The sequence below is a fragment of the Mizuhopecten yessoensis genome, unplaced genomic scaffold, assembly GCF_002113885.1.
Source record: "Mizuhopecten yessoensis strain PY_sf001 unplaced genomic scaffold, ASM211388v2 scaffold10311, whole genome shotgun sequence".
Lineage (NCBI taxonomy): Eukaryota > Metazoa > Mollusca > Bivalvia > Pectinida > Pectinidae > Mizuhopecten > Mizuhopecten yessoensis.
Window position 1 is genome coordinate 133,480 of NW_018408483.1, and position 20,972 is coordinate 154,451.

At 39.1% G+C, this 20,972-nt stretch overlaps 1 protein-coding gene across 3 annotated transcripts in view; it reads left to right on the forward strand.

Annotated features, from left to right (window-relative positions):
* The window catches only part of LOC110460052 (anoctamin-8-like), a 67,649-nt gene that overhangs the window by 40,574 nt on the left and 6,103 nt on the right, over positions 1-20,972 (forward strand). For all 3 annotated transcript variants that reach the window (XM_021512755.1, XM_021512757.1, XM_021512756.1), the window contains exons 4-12: positions 8,848-8,964; positions 9,548-9,675; positions 11,767-11,928; positions 12,257-12,545; positions 12,972-13,027; positions 14,638-14,712; positions 17,229-17,531; positions 18,920-19,249; positions 20,318-20,428. In XM_021512755.1, the coding sequence (XP_021368430.1) occupies positions 8,848-8,964; positions 9,548-9,675; positions 11,767-11,928; positions 12,257-12,545; positions 12,972-13,027; positions 14,638-14,712; positions 17,229-17,531; positions 18,920-19,249; positions 20,318-20,428 (1,571 nt within the window). The remainder of the gene's footprint in view (positions 1-8,847; positions 8,965-9,547; positions 9,676-11,766; positions 11,929-12,256; positions 12,546-12,971; positions 13,028-14,637; positions 14,713-17,228; positions 17,532-18,919; positions 19,250-20,317; positions 20,429-20,972) is intronic.

The following is a 20,972-nucleotide window of genomic DNA, read 5'->3' on the forward strand; positions in this document are numbered from 1 at the left end:
TAAGTTGACAGTTTGATACTTTGTAAATTTTGAGCCATCCCTACCCCCAAGGGCTGTAGGGTGGGGCCCAATGGAGTCCGTGTGCTTAAATAAAATTTCTTCATTTTCCTTGTTTAGAATCAGAGGTGCTAGTTTCAAATACTTTTCAGTCTTAAATCTGCATGCTAGATATTGAATAAGGTGGTTTTATTGTTTTTTGTCACTTTGAATAATATTTCTGTTCATGTTAAAAACAAAAATCAACTCTCTGTATAAATATATCAGGTGACTCTTAAGGCCCATGGGCCTCTTGTTTATATGATATTGTAAGATCGTATTATGACTTAAATCAGTGGGCATAATGAAACAAGGTTAAAATAAAGCATTTTGTCTGTTGAAACCAATATGCATACAGATTTTAAGTCAGTGTTTTAAAATGTTTTGCCTAACCACTTTTTACCTTTTTGATCCTTCTACCATCTTTTTCTATTGTACTCTCTGGGATTATGAAATCATATATATAGATAAGATGTCCACATAATGACTGTGACAGCAGTTTAGGCCAGCTATGTCTGGTGGTGTATGACTGTGACAGTGGTTAAGGCCAGCTATGTCTGGTGGTGTATGGCTGTGACAGTGGTTAAGGCCAGCCATGTCTGTTGGTGTATGACTGTGACAGTGGTTAAGGCCAGCTATATCTGGTGGTGTATGACTGTGACAGTGATTAAGGCAGCTATGTCTCGTGGTGTATGACTGTGACAGTGGTTAAGGCCAGCTATATCTGGTGGTGTATGACTGTGACAGTGGTAAAGGCCAGCTATGTCTGGTGGTGTATGAATGTGACAGTGGTTAAGGCCAGCCATGTCTGTTGGTGTATGACTGTGACAGTGGTTAAGGCCAGCTATGTCTGTTGGTGTATGACTGTGACAGTGGTTAACGCCAGCTATATCTGGTGGTGTATGACTGTGACAGTGGTGAAGGCCAGCTATATCTGGTGGTGTATGACTGGGAGAGTGGTTAAGGCCAGCTATGTCTGGTGGGGTATGACTGTGACAGTGGTAAAGGCCAGCTATGTCTGGTGGTGTATGAATGTGACATATGGGAAGTTGTACAGGCCTGGTCTTCTCCTAACATTTTCACGGCTTATTGTTATTCTTTCTGTGTATGTATTTATTGATTTGGTGACAGGTGCTCAATGTTAAATGGATATTGACAGAAATGTTATTTTATTTCTTTGTCAAGGAATTGTTAATGGCTGACAGCCATCTTACTAAAGTGTTAGTCATCATGTCCCTATGAAAGCTGCTTGCTTGTATATCCTCTTATAATACAGTCTACCAGTGAACCCTCAGTGAACCCTCAGTGAACCCTCAGATTGAAATTTGTTGATGGGATTTTATTAGGTGAAACAGGAGTTGTCCAACGTATGTTATTAGGTTGGTTTGGTTTAGTATTGTTTAACATCCTACCAACGGCTATGGTCATTTAAGGAGGGAGATATAGGAGTTGTCCAAGGGATATTATAGAGTGATATAGGAGTTTGTCTATGGGATATTATAGAGTGATATAGGAGTTTGTCTATGGGATAGTATAGAGTGATATATGAGTTTGTCTATGGGATGTTATAGAGTGATAAAGGAGTTGTCCAAGGGATATTATAGAGTGATATAGGAGTTGGTCTATAGGATAGTATGGAGTGATATAGGAGTTGGTCTATGGGATGTTATAGAGTGATATATGAGTTTGTCTTTGGGATATTATAGAGTGATATAGGAGTTTGTCTATGGGATAGTATATATAGAGTGATATAGGAGTTTGTCTATGGGATGTTAGAGTGATATAATAGTTTGTCTATGTGATGTTATAGAGTGATATAGGAGTTTTTCTATGGAATGTTATAGAGTGCTATAGGAGATTGTCTATGGGATAGTATAGAGTGATATAGGAGATTGTCTATGGGATGTTATAGAGTGATATAGGAATTTTTCTATGGGATGTTATAGAGTGCTGTAGGAAATTGTCTATGGGATATTATAGAGTGATATAGGAGTTTGTCTATGGGATATTATAGAGTGATATAGGAGTTTGTATATGGGATATTATAGAGTGATGTAGGAGATTGTCTATGGGATGTTATAAAGTGATGTAGGAGATTGTCTATGGGATAGTATAGAGTGATATAGGAGTTTGTCTATGGGATATTATAGAGTGATATAGGAGTTTGTCTATGGGATGTTAAAGAGTGATATAGGAGTTTGTCTATGGGATGTTATAAGAGTTTGTCTATGGGATGTTATAGAGTGCTGTAGGATATTGTCTATGGGATAGTATAGAATGATATAGGAGATTGTCTATGGGATGTTATAGAGTGCTGTAGGAGATTGTCTATGGGATTTTATAAGAGTTTGTTTATTGGATGTTATAGAGTGATATAGGAGTTTGTCTATGGGATGTTATAGAGTGCTGTAGGAGATTGTCTATGGGATAGTATAGAATGATATAGGAGATTGTCTATGGGATTCTATAGAGTGCTGTAGGAGATTGTCTATGGGATGTTATAAGAGTTTGTCTATGGGATGTTATAGAGTGATATAGGAGTTTGTCTATGGGATGTTATAAGAGGTTGTCTATGGGATGTTATAGAGTGCTGTAGGAGATTGTCTATGGGGTAGAATAGAATGATATAGGAGATTGTCGATGGGATTCTATAGAGTGCTGTGGGAGATTGTCTATGGGATGTTAGAAAGTGATGTAGGAGATTGTCTATGGGATGTTATAAAGTGATGTAGGATATTGTCCTTGGGATAGTATAGAGTGATAAAGGAGTTTGTCTATGGGATATTTTAGAGTGATATAGGAGTTTGTCTATGGGATGTTAAAGAGTGATATAGGAGTTTGTCTATGGGATGTTATAAGAGTTTATCTATGGGATGTTATAGAGTGCTGTAGGAGATTGTCTATGGGATGTTATAGAGTGCTGTAGGAGATTGTCTATGGAATTTTATAAGAGTTTGTCTATTGGATGTTATAGAGTGATATAGGAGTTTGTCTATGGGATGTTATAGAGTGATATAGGAGTTTGTCTATGGGATGTTATAGAGTGCTGTAGGAGATTGTCTATGGAATGTTAAAGAGTGATATAGGAGTTTGTCTATGGAATGTTATAGAGTGATAAAGGAGTTTGTCTATGGGATGTTATAGAGTGATATAAAAGTTTTTCTATGTGATATTATAGAGTGATGTAGGAGTTGTCTATGGGATATTATAGAGTGATGTAGGAGTTTGTCTATGGGATATTATAGAGTGATGTAGGAGATTGTCTATGGGATGTTATAGAGTTATGTAGGAGTTTGTCTATTGGATGTTATAGATTTATGTAGGAGTTTGTCTATGGGATATTATAGAGTGATGTAGGAGTTTGTCTATTGGATATTATAGAGTGATGTAGGAGATTGTCTATGGGATGTTATAGAGTGATATAAAAGTTTTTCTATGTGATATTATAGAGTGATGTAGGAGTTGTCTATGGGATGTTATAGATTTATGTAGGAGTTTGTCTATGGGATATTATAGAGTGATGTAGGAGTTTGTCTATTGGATATTATAAAGTGATGTAGGAGTTTGTCTATTGGATAGTATGGAGTGAACAGATGAATATCTTTGCCTGTTTGTATGGCTGTGTTACTCTGTAGTAACTAGGTACAACAAGCCAGTTCCACAGGTGTTGATGATTTTGACATGATGAATGTTAAAATGTGTCTGCTGATTCTATTATAGAGAGCTGAGTATATATAGATATTTGTGTCAGGGTTTGTTTGTGAAATACTCCAGTAAGGTTTGACTGTCTGTCCTATGTAATTGTCAGTTCTAATTGAGCCTGGTATCCTACAGTTACCTGTCTTAATGAAGCAATAAACTGTACATAACAAGTATTAACCCAGATATAGATTAAAAATCATATTTAACTAGGTCAAGTTGATTGGTTTGCTTTGTTGTGTTTTACGTCCTATTAACAGCTATGGTCGTTAAAGGACGTGCCAGGTTTTGGTGGTACCGTCATTAGATAATGGAGGACAAAGTTTAGTTTGTAATGGTATATAAAGATATAGTTTCATTTCATTAAAGCTGTAAAACTTATTCATGATCATCATTATGTAGACCTGGTTAATAGGTAATACATTTTAGGAATTCAGTATAATAACAATACCTCAGGTAATTTGGTGTGACATAATGTTGATTATAAATGATTGAGATAGATAACTATGTGAGGTCACATAAATAAGCCTAAAGGTAGTTTAGGAGGGTTAGACAGTGTCATTATAGGGAGGTGGTCGAGGTCTGACTAGGGGGGGTCACACAGGGTCATTATAGGGAGGTGGTGGAGGTCTGACTAAGGGGGGGGGTCACACTGGGTCTTTACAGGTAGGTGAACGAGGTCTGAGTGGGGGGGTCAGACAGGGTCATTATATGGAGGTGGTTGAGGTCTGAGAAGGGGGGTCAGACAGTGTCATTATAGGGAGGTGGTCGAGGTCTGACTAGGGGGAGNGGGAGGTGGTCGAGGTCTGACTAGTGGGGGTCACACAGGGTCATTATAGGGAGGTGGTCGAGGTCTGACTAGTGGGGGTCACACAGGGTCATTACAGGTAGGTGAACGAGGTCTGAGTAGGGGGGTCAGACAGGGCCATTATATGGAGGTGGTTGAGGTCTGAGAAGGGGGGTCAGACGGGGTCATTATAGGGAGGTGGTCGAGGTCTGACTAGTGGGGGTCACACAGGGGCATTACAGGCAGGTGAACGAGGTCTGAGTAGGGGGGTCAGACAGGGTCATTATATGGGGGTGGTTGAGGTCTGAGAAGGGGGGTCAGACAGTGTCATTATAGGGAGGTGGTCGAGGTCTGACTAGTGGGGGTCACACAGGGGCATTACAGGCAGGTGAACGAGGTCTGAGTAGGGGGGTCAGACAGGGCCATTATATGGAGGTGGTTGAGGTCTGAGAAGGGAGGTCAGACAGGGTCATTATATGGAGGTGGTTGAGGTCTGAGAAGGGAGGTCAGACAGGGTCATTATAGGGAGGTGGTGGAGGTCTGACTAGTGGGGGGCACACAGGGTCATTTCAGGTAGGTGAACGAGGTCTGAGTAGGGGGGTCAGACAGGGCCATTATATGGAGGTGGTTGAGGTCTGAGAAGGGGGGTCAGACGGGGTCATTATAGGGAGGTGGTGGAGGTCTGACTAAGGGGGGGGGTCACACTGGGTCTTTACAGGTAGGTGAATGAGGTCTGAGTAGGGGGGTCAGACAGGGTCATTATATGGAGTTAGTTGAGGTCTGAGAAGAGGGGTCAGACAGGGTTATTATAGGGAGGTGGTCAAGGTCTGAGAAAAGAGTGTAAGACAGGATCATTATAGGGAGATGGTCAAGGTCTGTGTAGGGGGTCATACAGGGTAATTATAGGGAGGTGGTCGAGGTCTGAGTAGGGGGGTCACACAGGGTCATTATATGGAGTTAGTTGAGGTCTGAGAAGAGGGGTCAGACAGGGTTATTATAGGGAGGTGGTCAAGGTCTGAGAAAAGAGTGTAAGACAGGGTCATTATAGGGAGATGGTCAAGGTCTGTGTAGGGGGTCAGACATGATCATTATAGGGAGGTTGTCGAGGTCTGAGTAGGGGGGTCAGACAGGGTCATTATAGGGAGGTGGTCGAGGTCTGAGTAGGGGGGTCAGACAGGGTCATTATAGGGAGGTGGTCGAGGTCTGAGTAAGGAGGGTCAGACAAAGTCATTATATGAAGGTGGTTGAGGTCTGAGTAAGGAGGGTCAGACATGGTCATTATAGGGAGGTGGTCAATGTCTGAGTAAGGGGATCAGACAGGGTCATTATAGGGAGGTGATCGAGGTCTTGAGTATGGGGGTCAACAGTCAAAGACAGGTCAGCAGGGATAACCAATAATCAAGGGATGGTCATTGTTTACCAGAATTGGTCAGACAAGATATAAATAGAGTGTTATCTGATATATAGGTTTTAGGAAGTACAGAATAATGATGTGGAGATTACTGTACCAAACTTCACAGGAAAACTGTCGATACAGAATACAGAACGGTGATAATCTGTCAGTCAGTAGCAAGGTGGACCTGGCCCTCCCTTGAGACAGTAACATGCTCTACCTAATTGTCTGGGAGGTTGGTGCAGCTATTCATCATGACATAGATGGATTTGGAAGGGCCCCAAGTTGCCTTGAGAATAAGTAACTACAGACCCTGTCCATTATTTGATTGTGTTTGTTTATGACAGATTGTTAAGTGTCATGCACATCCATAGTTTGTTATCCCTACAGACTGACTCAGAGTGTCTTTGTCTGGTGATTCTTCAATCAATCTAAAATTTTACTGGTATGAAGAAGATTGTATTATAAGCAAACAACATCCACAATCATCTTACTGCGGCTATAGGTTAAAGGTAATGGAATAAAGAGAATAAAGGTTTCGATAGCTGACAAAGAAAAACAAAATGTTTTATAGCATACTAATTATGTAAGTAAGAATAAATGTTAAAGCACACTAATTATATAACATTAAGATTAAAGGTTATAACATACAAACTAAGGACAATGGTTATAACATACAAACTAAGGTTAATGGTTATAACATACAAACTAAGGTTAATGGTTATAACATACAAACTAAGTACAATGGTTATAACATACAAACTAAGGTTAAATGTAATAACATACAAACGAAGGTTAACGGTTATAACATACAAACTTATATTAAATGTAATAACATACAAACTAAGGTTAATGGTTATAACATACAAACTAAGGTTAATGGTTATAACATACAAACTAAGGTTAATGGTTATAACATACAAACTAAGGACAATGGCTATAACATACAAACTTATGTTAAATGTAATAACATACAAACTAAAGTTAAATGTTATAACATACAAACTTATGTTAAATGTTATAACACACAAACTAAAGTTATTGGTTATAACATACAAACTAAAGTTAATCGTTATAGCATACAAACTTATGTTAAATGTAATAACATACAAACTAAAGTTAATGGTTATAACATACAAACTAAAGTTAATGGTTATAACATTCAAACTAATGTTATTGGTTATAACACACAAGCTAAAGTTAATGGTTATAACATACAAACTTATGTTAAATGTAATAACATACAAACTAAGGACAATGGTTATAACATACAAACTAAAGTTAAATGTTATAACATACAAACTAAAGTTAAATGTTATAACATACAAACTAAGGACAATGGTTATAACACACAAACTAAGGTTATTGGTTATAACATACAAACTAAAGTTAAATGTAATAACATACAAACTAAGGACAATGGTTATAACATACAAACTAAAGTTATTGGTTATAACATACAAACTAAAGTTAAATGTTATAACATACAAACTAAAGTTAATGGTTATAACATACAAACTAAAGTTATTGTTTATAACATACAAACTAAAGTTATTGGTTATAACATACAAACTAAGGACAATGGCTATAACATACAAACTTTTGTTAAATGTAATAACATACAAACTAAAGTTAATTGTCATAACATACAAACTGAAGTTAATGGTTATAACATTCAAACTAATGTTATTGGTTATAACACACAAACTAAAGTTAATGGTTATAGCATACAAACTAAAGTTAAATGTTATAACATACAAACTAAAGTTATTGGTTATAACATACACACTAAAGTTAATTTTTATTGCAAAGAAACTAAAGTGAAAGGTTATAACATACAAACTAAATTTAATGGTTATAACAAACAAACTAAAGTTAATGGTTTTAGCATACAAACTAAAGTTAATGGTTATAACACACAAACTAAAGTTAATGGTTATAGCATACAAACTAAAGTTAATGGTTATAACACACAAACTAAAGTTAAAGGTTATAACAAGTTTGTAACAGGTTTTCAGTGCATTTCAGTATATTTCAGTGACTTGAGTAAGTTTAATGAAATATAAGTTACTAGATTTTGTATTGATGTTGTGAGTTTTAGACTTAATGTCCAGATTTACTGATGACATTGATGTGACATTGTTTGTTACAGTTCTCCTGTTACAGACTTGATGTCCAGATTTACTGATGACATTGATGTGACATTGTTTGTTACAGTTCCCCTGTTACAGACTTGATGTCCAGATTTACTGATGACATTGATGTGACATTGTTTGTTACAGTTCCCCTGTTACAGACTTGATGTCCAGATTTACTGATGACATTGATGTGACATTGTTTGTTACAGTTCCCCTGTTACAGACTTGATGTCCAGATTTACTGATGACATTGATGTGACATTGTTTGTTACAGTTCCCCTGTTACAGACTTGATGTCCAGATTTACTGATGACATTGATGTGACATTGTTTGTTACAGTTCCCCTGTTACAGACTTGATGTCCAGATTTACTGATGACATTGATGTGACATTGTTTGTTACAGTTCCCCTGTTACAGACTTGATGTCCAGATTTACTGATGACATTGATGTGACATTGTTTGTTACAGTTCCCCTGTTACAGACTTGATGTCCAGATTTACTGATGACATTGATGTGACATTGTTTGTTACAGTTCCCCTGTTACAGACTTGATGTCCAGATTTACTGATGACATTGATGTGACATTGTTTGTTACAGTTCCCCTGTTACAGACTTGATGTCCAGATTTACTGATGACATTGATGTGACATTGTTTGTTACAGTTCCCCTGTTACAGACTTGATGTCCAGATTTACTGATGACATTGATGTGACATTGTTTGTTACAGTTCCCCTGTTACAGACTTGATGTCCAGATTTACTGATGACATTGATGTGACATTGTTTGTTACAGTTCCCCTGTTACAGTCCAAAGGTATTGTGTCACAGGTGTTCCCCCTCCATAACCAGGACACACGACTAGGGATGAGGAAATGCTGGGTACAGGGGTTCTTCAAGAAACAACCACTGGGTAAGTTCAGGTGGCATCAAAATGTTGTTGATTCACTGGGGTATAACACAGCACAACGTCTGTATGCAGCCAAAGCCGTGTTCGAGGCCGCTGTGTGACTTGATCAGCCTGCAGATAATGTATTGAGTTGAAGATGAGGTTGGTTTTGTTGTCACAGTACTCAGTCAATATCACTTTATTGCGTTAACATGTTAGACATGTCTTATTCGTGTGCTGGCAGTAGATGACCTGCAGGTGGCAGCTTTGAAACATTTGTGTCCATGACAGTTACATTGACCATGTCATTGTCACAAGATATTTCAAGACAACTTTTCCTTCCGACCGGGCCATAGACTTCATACTAATCATGGGTTAAAGTGAAAAACTACTTCATTTGTCTTAAATACAAAACAACTGGCAGGTGATAACACTTGCTAACAATTGTCACTTGGTATCAATCACCTGCCAGGAAAATAATAAATAATAGCAATACTCAATTGGATTAGATAAGTTGATAACTGTTAACACATATTGGTATACATAATGACTAGGTGACAGCGAAGACTTATTAGCTTCAGGTTAGTGTTTGTATTGATTTTCACAGATAAGATCCGCGACTACTTTGGAGTGAAGATCGCTATGTACTTTGCCTACCTTGGTCATTACACACTTGCTCTATGTATCCCAGCATTCCTTGGGGCACTAATTTGGTTTTTCCAAGGACAGGATGAGGTGAGTTACCAAGGAGATAAATTCTACTGAGAAGTGATTGATGTTTAGTGATATATGACCTTTGACCTATTGGAAACAAGACGATTGCTAGAGCTGATGATATACACATATTTGACCTTTGACCATAGAGAGAGAAACAGTTCTTCATAGATATTTAATATTTTTTAGATTTTTAGAACTAGAAGAACAGTAAATGACCTTGTTGTTTGGTTTATAAAAAAATCAAACCTCAGAATAAAAAAGAATTGATCAGTTACAAAGCTGAGAAAACTGAGTGCATTTCCGTACTTTTGTTAGTTTCGCAATTCAGAAGTTACCTGTGAATTTTCACATTTCGAGCATCGTTTGCCACCATCTTGGATTATTAAGCTTGACTAAAATGTTTTCTCTTCAAAACGCTACCTAGGCTGTCTAAGTAGTCTACCCTTCAAGATGAAAATTTATGTAGCTTTACATAGGTCCGATTGTTCTGAACCCTGGAAGACCACCAGTAAATTACCTTGTGAAGATATATATGCAAATTACTTCCACCAGTGTTTTGGGAGGAAATCTCAAAAACTATTATGGATGCCTTTTGATATTTCTCTATTCTGATTCTATTTTTTTTAGAGATGTCACTACTTTGAATGAACTTTTAATGACCTGATACAGTTTAACATTTGACCTTTTGGTGAAGGTCGACGACCACTAATTGACCTTGAACAGTTAGCTGAACTTTGACCTGTTGGAGAATGAATGACCAATGGTTACAATTTTTTTACCTTTGACCTGTTGTAGACTCTTGATAACCATTGATTGACCTGGTACTGTTAGTTGACATTTGACCTGTTGTAAAGTGTTGATGACCAGTGATTGACCTTGTACTGTTATTTGACCTTTGACCTGTTATAGACTGTTGATGACCAGTGATTGACCTTGTACCGTTATTTAACCTTTGACCTGTTGTAAAGTGTTGATGACCAGTGATTGACCTTGTACTGTTATTTGACCTTTGACCTGTTATAGAATGTTGATGACCAGTGATTGAACTTGTACTTTTATTTGACCTTTGACGGTATACTGTTGTTTAACCTTTGACCTGTTGATGACCAGTGATTGACCTTGTACTGTTATTTGACCTTGACCTGTTGTAGTCTGTTGATGACCAGTGATTGAACCTGTACTGTTATTTGACCTTGACCTGTTGTAGACTGTTGATTACCAGTGATTGACCTTGTACTGTTATTTGACCTCTACCTGTTGTAGTCTGTTGATGACCAGTGATTGACCTTGTACTGTTATTTGACCTTGCCCTGTTGTAGACTGTTGATGACCAGTGATTGACCTTGTACCGTTATTTAACCTTTGACCTGTTGTAAAGTGTTGATGACCAGTGATTGACCTTGTACTGTTATTTAACCTTTGACCTGTTGTAAAGTGTTGATGACCAGTGATTGACCTTGTACTGTTATTTAACCTTTGACCTGTTGTAAAGTGTTGATGACCAGTGATTGACCTTGTACTGTTATTTAACCTTTGACCTGTTGTAAAGTGTTGATGACCAGTGATTGACCTTGTACTGTTATTTAACCTTTGACCTGTTGTAAAGTGTTGATGACCAGTGATTGACCTTGTACTGTTATTTTACCCCTACCTGTTGTAGACTGTTGATGACCAGTGATTGAACTTGTACTGTTATTTGACTTTGACCTGTTGTAGACTGTTGATGACCAGTGGTTGACCTTGTACTGTTATTTGACCTTGACCTGGTGTAGACTGTTGATGACCAGTGATTGACCTTGTACCGTTATTTAACCTTTGACCTGTTGTAAAGTGTTGATGACCAGTGATTGACCTTGTACTGTTATTTTACCTCTACCTGTTGTAGACTGTTGATGACCAGTGCTTGAACTTGTACTGTTATTTGACCTTGTCCTGTTGTAGACTGTTGATGACCAGTGATTGACCTTGTACTGTTATTTTACCTCTACCTGTTGTAGACTGTTGATGACCAGTGATTGACTTTGTACTGTTATTTGACCTTGACCTGTTGTAGACTGTTGATGACCAGTGATTGACCTTGTACTGGTATTTGACCTTGACCTGTTGTAGACTGTTGATGACCAGTGGTTTGTAGCGTTTGCCCTATTCAATGCTTTCTGGGCCACACTGTACCTGGAGCACTGGAAACGGCGAAGTTCTGAGCTGGCCTATGAGTGGGGCACTCTGGACAAGAAGGATGAGTTGTTAGATGATCCACGTCCACTCTTTTCGGTAAGAATCTTGTTCACTTATACTGAAATGTAGAAACCATGATCTTTTCTATATTCCTGCATTATTGAATGAAAGACAGAATACAAAAAAGGGCAAAAATTGGAATATATACCATTTCATGTCTGATTGAGGAACCAAACATCGGCTGTTTTGGTGAAAGAAAAGTGGGATATCCACTGCACTATCCAACCATCCTTATATTGACATGGACAATGATGCCTAATACAATACATGTTTGTCATACTATACATACCTCATACAAATGTAACCTTTAGTTTCTATGTATGTAGTTATCGCATTTTGTGAATGAACTTTGTGCTTTTATCAGGGAAGTTTACGAGAAAGTCCTGTGACTGGGAGACAGGAACCCTACTATGCGCCATGGAAGCGTAATCTGTTCCGTTACTTCATCAGCTGGCCAATCATCTTCCTGTGTCTTTGCCTGGTGTTCGTGGTCATGTTGCTGATCTTCCAGCTCCAGGAATGGATCAACAACCTGGTAGCTAAGGGAGATATCCCAGGGTTCTGTACTTTCCTGCCCAAGGTCCTACTAGCTGTTTCCATTGGTATCCTTGACGAGGTCTACAAGAAAATTGCCTACTGGCTCAACCACATAGGTATATATAATGTGCCATGCTGTAACTGACATACCTGTTGAAACTGTACTGATGATTACAAGCAATTTTCATTTCATTTTATGTTCCACATTTCAAGCATAGTTTGCCACCATCTTGGATTATTAAGCTTGACTAAAATGTTTTCTCTTCAAAACGCTACCTAGGCTGTCTAAGTAGTCTACCCTTCAAGATGAAAATTTATGTAGCTTTACATAGGTCCGATGGTTCTGAACCCTGGAAGACCACCAGTAAATGACCTTGTGAAGATATATATACAAATTACTTCCATCAGTGTTTTGGGAGGAAATCTCGAAAACTAGGAGTCCACGCCCATTTTATGAATATTGGCAGAGTGGGTTTTTGATCACTAAACAGAGGAAACAAAAGAATTCCTTAAAATTTAAAGACAATTGTTTTTATTTTCAGAAAATTACAGAATGACTGAGACCTATGAAAATCACCTGATAATAAAACTGGTCTTGGTAAGCATGTGTAACTTTGACGGAACCCTACAGGAATATACATATAGGCCCAACAGCTGGTAACTCAACTAGCACATAACTGTTTAGACAGGTTGGTCGTTAACAAAAATTGATATAATGTAACTATATACATTAATTCTGGGATAAGAGACCACTTTCAAACTCCTCAATCACATCGTGACTCACGGATCACTCATTGACTGGGCTGTTTTTATCAATCACATCTTGACTCACGGATAACTCATTGACTGGGCTGTTTTGATCAATCACATCGTGACTCACGGATAACTCATTGACTGGGCTGTTTTGATCAATCACATCGTGAATAACGGATCACTCATTGACTTGGCTGTTTTGTTCAATCACATTGTGACTCACGGATAACTCATTGACTGGGCTGTTTTGATCAATCACATCGTCAATAACGGATAACTCATTGACTGGGCTGTTTTGATCAATCACATCGTGAATAACGGATCACTCATTGACTGGGCTGTTTTGTTCAATCACATCGTGACTCACGGATCACTCATTGACTGGGCTGTTTTGATCAATCACATCGTGACTCATGGATCACTCATTGACTGGTCTGTTGTGATCAATCACATCGTGACTCACGGATCACTCATTGACTGGGCTGTTTATATACTGTCAGCTCCTATCACTTGTCAAAAGTCTACGTAGTCAGCTACTGTAAACAGAATCATATATCATGTACATGTAGCACTAGAATTGCAACAAAAGAGTAAAATCTTTAATATTATTTTCCGGTTAAATGAAATTAGGAATTATGTAAAATGTAAAAATTGTAAATTTATGTTCATTGTATTGCCACAAAAAATTACAGCATTAATAATATAGGAGCTTTACCACTCGATCATGAATACTTATTAATATCCAGAAAATTAAATTTTGTAGTACTTGACCTACAGTTACAAGTTTCTGAACCACTTACACCTCATTGTATTTACATTGAGTTTGGTGTTTTTGTAGATTTTGCAGTAATCCTCACCTTTTTGTAGAGAATGGTCTCAGTAAAATATTCTACACATCTACAAAGCTGCCATCCTAAGGCACTTCTGCTTTTGCCAGTACCCAGTACAAAAGTTTTGACAGTTGAACCAAAGTTTTGCCATTTGTGAAAAAGGGACAGACCTACATGTAGCCTTGACAACTTTCAATGCCCATATAACATTTGCTGGTTGTCCAGGCTTTAGTAGATGGTCCAGCTCACACAATTCAACAGTCATGTGAGAGTTATACCCCTTGGCACTGAAAACTGACAACCTGCCATGGACTTAGAGAAAAAGATAAGTTAAGACAAATTTCATTAAAAGTCGGTGGGCATTTTAAAAAACAAATGGCATAAGATCAATAGAGCTTTTGACTGACACACATGTTACATGCAAAGACATTCACACTTGGACAAGTTAGACATATTTGCAGGACTTGCAGGAATTTATAGCCAGCTGATTAACCAATTAGAGACTGCAGTGTGACAAAAGTGTTTATATAGGTAATTTATATCACTAACATCAGACTTATGTATGGATGGATGTACAATCTGTAGCTGTTGTCAGATCATTAATTTTTCTTCCTTCCTTTTCTAGTTCCAGTTTGTGAACTCCTTTCTATCGCTATTTTACATAGCGTTTTACCTACAGGACATGGACCGTCTACGAGACGTAAGTAACCAGCTACACGGTAAAGGTATGATAGAGATGTAAGTAACCAGCTACACAGTATATGTTTTATAGAGATGTAAGTAACCAGCTACACGGTATAGGTATGATAGAGATGTAAGTAACCTACACGGTATAGGTTTTATAGAGATGTAAGTAACCTACACTGTATATGTATGATAGTCAGAGATGTAATGAGCTTACAATGTTATTATGTATATATGTTTAGAGATCTTGCTTTCTCCTACAATTCAGAAGTGTATTCATGTTTTAAATTGGCCAAAAAAATAAACCTGTCTTTACCTTATAGAGAAAGACAGTTTACAGGAGCCCTTATTATGTCACCAGTTTCCAATAATATTGTGTCATTACTTCATAGCCCAAAAGAATTATATAATTAATTATGTTGGGTATTTCTTGTGTCGTTGATGACGGTGGAAAAGTTTGGAATCTTGTTGGTAGGAAAGCATGGGAGAAATGTAATCAATCACCTCTGTATTATATAGGCAGAGAAATCCAGATCTCCACCCTATGAATGAGATGTTTGAAGTGAAGTATTCAGAAACACATTGTGCTTAATTTCAGAGATCTTGTGTTTGAGACTCCTCTGTCTACTTCACACAATAATAGTAGAATATTTATTCTCCCACCCTTCACAGGTGTGTCTCCCATTTTATCCGGGAAAGATCAGCTTGTCACCCCCTAGGGGGAGATAGCCTCGTGCCGATTAGCACGTGTTCAATTGTGACGTGATTAAAATGTGTCATCGGTAATTGTGACGTCGTCAAAAGTGAATGACGATTTGCATAACCCACATGTGTTTTTGTTTACAAACATGGCAGACTACTGTCGATGGAGCTGTGACTGAAATAATAGGATGGGAGAAAAATAATCATCCCCTACCTTGAGGGTGTAACAGAGAAATCTCCAACCCTTGGGGTGATTTCTTTGGTTGTCTTACCCTCAGCAGAACCTCGGGTTAGACAACAAAAAACATCACCCCTCGGGTTGGAGATTTCTCCGCACACCCTTAAGGTAGGGGAAGATTCTATTAATCTCCTGCCCACCATTGCTCATTTTGGGGGTCAGTCATAAACAGTAAAGTCTATAGCTGCCACTGACTTCAGAAGTGATGGGACATATTGAGCAAGCAGGACTCAGTTTAACACTGAAGAATATTTCCATAAAAGAATTCTTATTAAAGGGACATAACTCTGACACTCTCCTCAATGTAATTGTGTCGTCCAGGTACCTTCTTATTAAAGGGACATAACTCTGATACTTTCCTCAATGTAATTGTGTCGTCCAGGTTGATATGAATAAAAAAGGTTTTATGCCATACCGCAGTGTCCGTCGTCCGTCCGTCCGCCAACTTTTCCTTTAAAACGCTACTAGTCCTGAACGGCCAAGTAGAGTTTGACTAAATTTGGTCTGGAGCATCCTTAGGCCAAGGGGACTCAATTTTGTATAAAAGGAGGGTGTGGCCCCCCTGGGGGCAGAGGGGCGGGGCCCAATAGGGGAAATAGAGGTAAAACCTTCAAAATCCTACTTCTACAATAGGGATTAATGGATTTTATCCTAATTTAGTCTGGAGCATCCTTGGGCCAAGGGGACTCAATTTTGTAGAAATGGTGGGTGTGGCACGCCTTGGGGCAGATGGGCGGGGCCGAATAGGGGAAATAGGTAAATCTTTCAAAATCCTTCTCCTACCGTAGGGATTAAGGGATGTTATCTTAATTTAGTCTGGAGCATCCTTTGGCCAAGGGGTCTCAATTTTGTAGAAATGGTGGGTGTGGCACCCCTTGGGGCAGATGGGCGGGCCGAATAGGGGAAATAGAGGTAAAACCTTCAAAATCCTTCTACTACCCGAGGGATTAAGGAATTTTATCCTTATTAGGTTTGGAGCATTCTTGGGCCAAGGGGACTCAGTTATGTATAAACCGTGGGTTTGACCCCCTAAGGGCCTGAGGGGTGGGGCCCAATAGGGGAGCATAGCAAATTATTCTTTAAAATCCTTCTACTTCTGTAGGAATGACAGGATTTGGTCCATATTTGGTGTTGAGCATCCTTGGGTTAAGGGAAACCAATTTTGTATAAACAGTGGGTCTTGCCCCCTGGGGCTTAGGGGCGGGGCCCAATATGGGAAATATAGCAAATTATTCTTTAAAATCCTTCTTCTGTAGAAATGAAAAGATTTGGTCCATATTTGGTGTGAAGCATCATTAGGTAAAGGGGAACCAAGGGGACTCAATTTTGTATAACGGTGGGTATGACCCCCCTTGGGGCATAGGGATGGGGCTCTGTTTAAAATTTGTTATATCTCAAGAACTGGATGGATCTTTCTGAAATTTCATATGTACTTACAGCACCTACCATGGAGTGCTATATTTTTACTTCATACCAATTATTTTAAACATATTCAGGTGAGCGATACAGGCCCTCTGGGCCTCTTGTTTGGTAAATATTTTTTGTAAAATATTTCAATCTAGTAACAAAAGTGATAATTCTCATATTTACAGCAACTTGCAGCCATTTTGATAACACGTCAGGTGATTGGGAACATCAAGGAAGCTCTGTTGCCATACCTTCTGTGGAAGATCAAACTGTACAAGGTTGGGTATGAAATGACCTGTGATGCTTCTACTACAAACAAAACAGAGGTCTCTGATCTCACTGAGTCTATAGGAGGTAAGGACGAGGTCAGAGAAAGAAAGAAGGTCCAAGATAAAAATGAGTTGAACAATGCTGGAAAAAGTGAGGCAGCTGGACGACAGAGGAAGCCGTCACTAACGCAGGCAGAGGTGGAGAGCACCATGAATAAGGTGAGCTGTGAGACCTGTGGGTGCTGGGGTCTAGGTTAGGTTTGTGGTAACTGAGGTCTGGTCAGGTCTGTGGGTACTGGTGTCTGGGTCAGGTCTGTGGGTACTGGGGTCTGGGTCAGGTCTGTGGTTACTGGGGTCTGGGTCAGGTCTGTGGGTACTGGGGCTAGGGTAGGTCTGTGGGGACTGGGGTCTAGGTTAGGTCTGTGGTTGCTGGGGTCTAGGTTAGGTTTGTGGTAACTGAGGTCTGGTCAGGTCTGTGGGTACTGGCGTCTGCGTCAGGTCTGTGGGTACTGGGGTCTGGGTCAGGTTTATTGGTACTGGGGTCTGGGTCAGGTCTGTGGGAACTGGGGTCTAGGTTAGGTCTGTGGTTACTGGGGTCTAGGTTAGGTTTGTGGTAACTGCGGTCTGGTCAGGTCTGGGTACTGGTGTCTGGGTCAGGTCTGTTGGTACTGGTGTCTAGGTTAGGTCTGTGGGTACTGGGGTCAGGGTCAGGTTTGTTGGTACTGGGTTTGGGTGAGGTCTGTGGGTACTGGGGTCTATGTTAGATCTGGGGGAACTGGGGTCTGGCTCAGGTCTGTGGGTACTGGGATCTAGGTTAGGTCTGTGGGTACTTGGGTCTGGGTCAGGTCTATGGGTACTGGGGTCTAGGTTAGGTCTGTGGGTACTAGGGTCTAGGTTAGGTCTGTGGGTATTGGGGTCTGGGTCAGGTTTATTGGTACTTGGGTCTGGGTCAGGTCTGTGGGTACTGGGGTCTGGGTCAGGTCTGTGGGTACTGGGGTCTAGGTTAGGTCTGTGGCTACTGGGGTCTAGGTAAGGTCTGTGTGTACTGGGGTCAAGGTTAGGTCTGTGGCTACTGGGGTCTAGGTTAGGGCTGTGGCTACTGGGGTCTAGGTTAGGTCTGTGTGTACTGGGGTCAAGGTTAGGTCTGTGGCTACTGGGGTCTAGGTTAGGTCTGTGTGTACTGGGGTCAAGGTTAGGTCTGTGGCTACTGGGGTCTAGGTTAGGTCTGTGTGTACTGGGGTCTGGGTCAGGTTTATTGGTACTGGGGTCTGGGTCAGGTCTGTGGGAACTGGGGTCTAGGTCAGGTCTGTGGGTACTGGGGTCTAGGTTAGGTATGTTGGTACTATGGTCTAGGTTAGGTATGTGGGTACTGGGGTCTAGGTTAGGTCTGTGGGTATTGAGGTCCATGTTAGGTATGAAAACAGGAAACAAATTGTTTTGAAAAACATGAGTTACTACATTGTCGTAGCATTACAGTCATGACATAATATTTGTGTTATTTGATTATAATTAGGTGATGTCATCAATCTAATTCCTCATAGGTTTATGGTTAAACCAACATAACTTGTTTGTATCTGTATGACACTGATGTTTACTGTGTTGTGCAGTATGAGGACACATTTGAGGACTTCCTGGAGATGTTTATACAGTTTGGGTATGTAACCCTGTTCTCCTCCGCATTCCCTCTGGCTGCCCTCTGTGCCCTTATGAACAACATCGTGGAGATCAGAAGTGATGCCTTCAAGCTGTGCATGAACCATCAGAGACCATTCGGCCAGCAGGTGCAGAACATAGGAACATGGCAGGATGCCCTTGAACTGATGGGGGTCATCGCTGTCATTGTAAACTGTGCTCTCATTGGTATCTCAGGTCAGGTGACCAGGATGGTACCCAACTCCAGTATCGTGTCGACCATCATCATCATCGTGATCTTAGAGGTGAGGCCAGCTCATCATCACAATCATACAGTTTACATTCAATAAACAGTTACATTCCAGCTATATTAAGTAATCAGCTCTTTGAATGATTACCTGTATGAAGAAATCAATTTAAAATTAACAACCTGATAATGATTTACTGAACCTGTATTTAAGAAATTATGAGAGTAATTTATGAGACCACTTTATTGACCTTCCTGAGGGTAGACATTGAACACTGATTTGACTGTATCACTATAACACAGGTCTGACTGTATCACTATAATACCGATTTGACTGTATCACTATAACACAGGTCTGACTGTATCACTATAACACAGGTTTGACTGTGATACAGATTGACTGTATCACCATAGCTATAACACTGGTCTGACTGTATCACTATAATACAGGTTTGACTGTATCACTATAACACAGGTCTGACTGTATCACTATAATACAGGTTTGACTGTATCACTATAACACTGGTCTGACTGTATCACTATAACACAGGTTTGACTGTGATACAGATTGACTGTATCACCATAGCTATAACACAGGTCTGACTGTATCACTATAATACAGGTTTGACTGTATCACCATAGCTATAACACTGGTCTGACTGTATCACTATAACACAGGTCTGACTGTATCACTATAACACAGGTCTGACTATATCACTATAATACAGGTTTGACTGTATCACTATAACACAGGTCTGACTATATCACTATAATACAGGTTTGACTGTATCACTATAACACAGGTCTGACTGTATCACTATAATACAGGTTTGACTGTATCACTATAACAGGTCTGACTGTATCACTATAACACAGGTTTGACTGTATCACTATAACACAGGTCTGACTGTATCACTATAATACTGGTCTGACTGTATCACTATAATACAGGTTTGACTGTATCGCTATAACACTGGTCTGACTGTATCACTATAATACAGGTTTCATTTGATCATTTTTTATGAATAATCAATGATAAAGATTTCTCAGAACCAGGTAATATTTACTGAGGGATTTGATACTAATATGTTCATATCACTTTTAACAAGTATCTTGTATTTTTCAGCACATCATTCTTGTCCTCAAGTTCCTTATAGCATATGCTATTCCTGACATACCAGAAGCCATAGCAACCAAAAAAGCTAAACTTGAGTTTCTACGACGACAAGCATTAAAAGTTAGTGTTTGTAGTGTGAACTACAATTACCTTATGCTACTTGTAATCATAGCTATGTATTTCTTTTCACTTTTCAGTAATCAAGTTTTTTCTTATTAACAGAAAACTAACTGATGAAGATGTTAAATTCCTATATATAAGTAACTAGAATGCATAATGATATTAATTATCATCATAACAATATGTTACTACTTATAACCATTTTCATCATAATTATACACTACTAAACTTATAACCGTATCTGTTGCATGTTGTCCTTAGTGAAGGAGACTGTAGAATGTTAAATATTCTGTATACTTATATTTGACTCAATTCCCTTTATAATGCATCTCTAAAGCTCCAAGTTAAAACTATTACAACCCTATTACAACCCTATTCATGTAACATAATTCTTCATTTGCATTATGATCTAATTCAAAAAAAGGTTTTCCACACTTTGTGATTAAATCTTTATGCTAGTGGTAACATACACTGATATACCATCTCCTTGTTTACATATACTGATTTACCATCTCCTTGGTTACATACACTGATATACCATCTC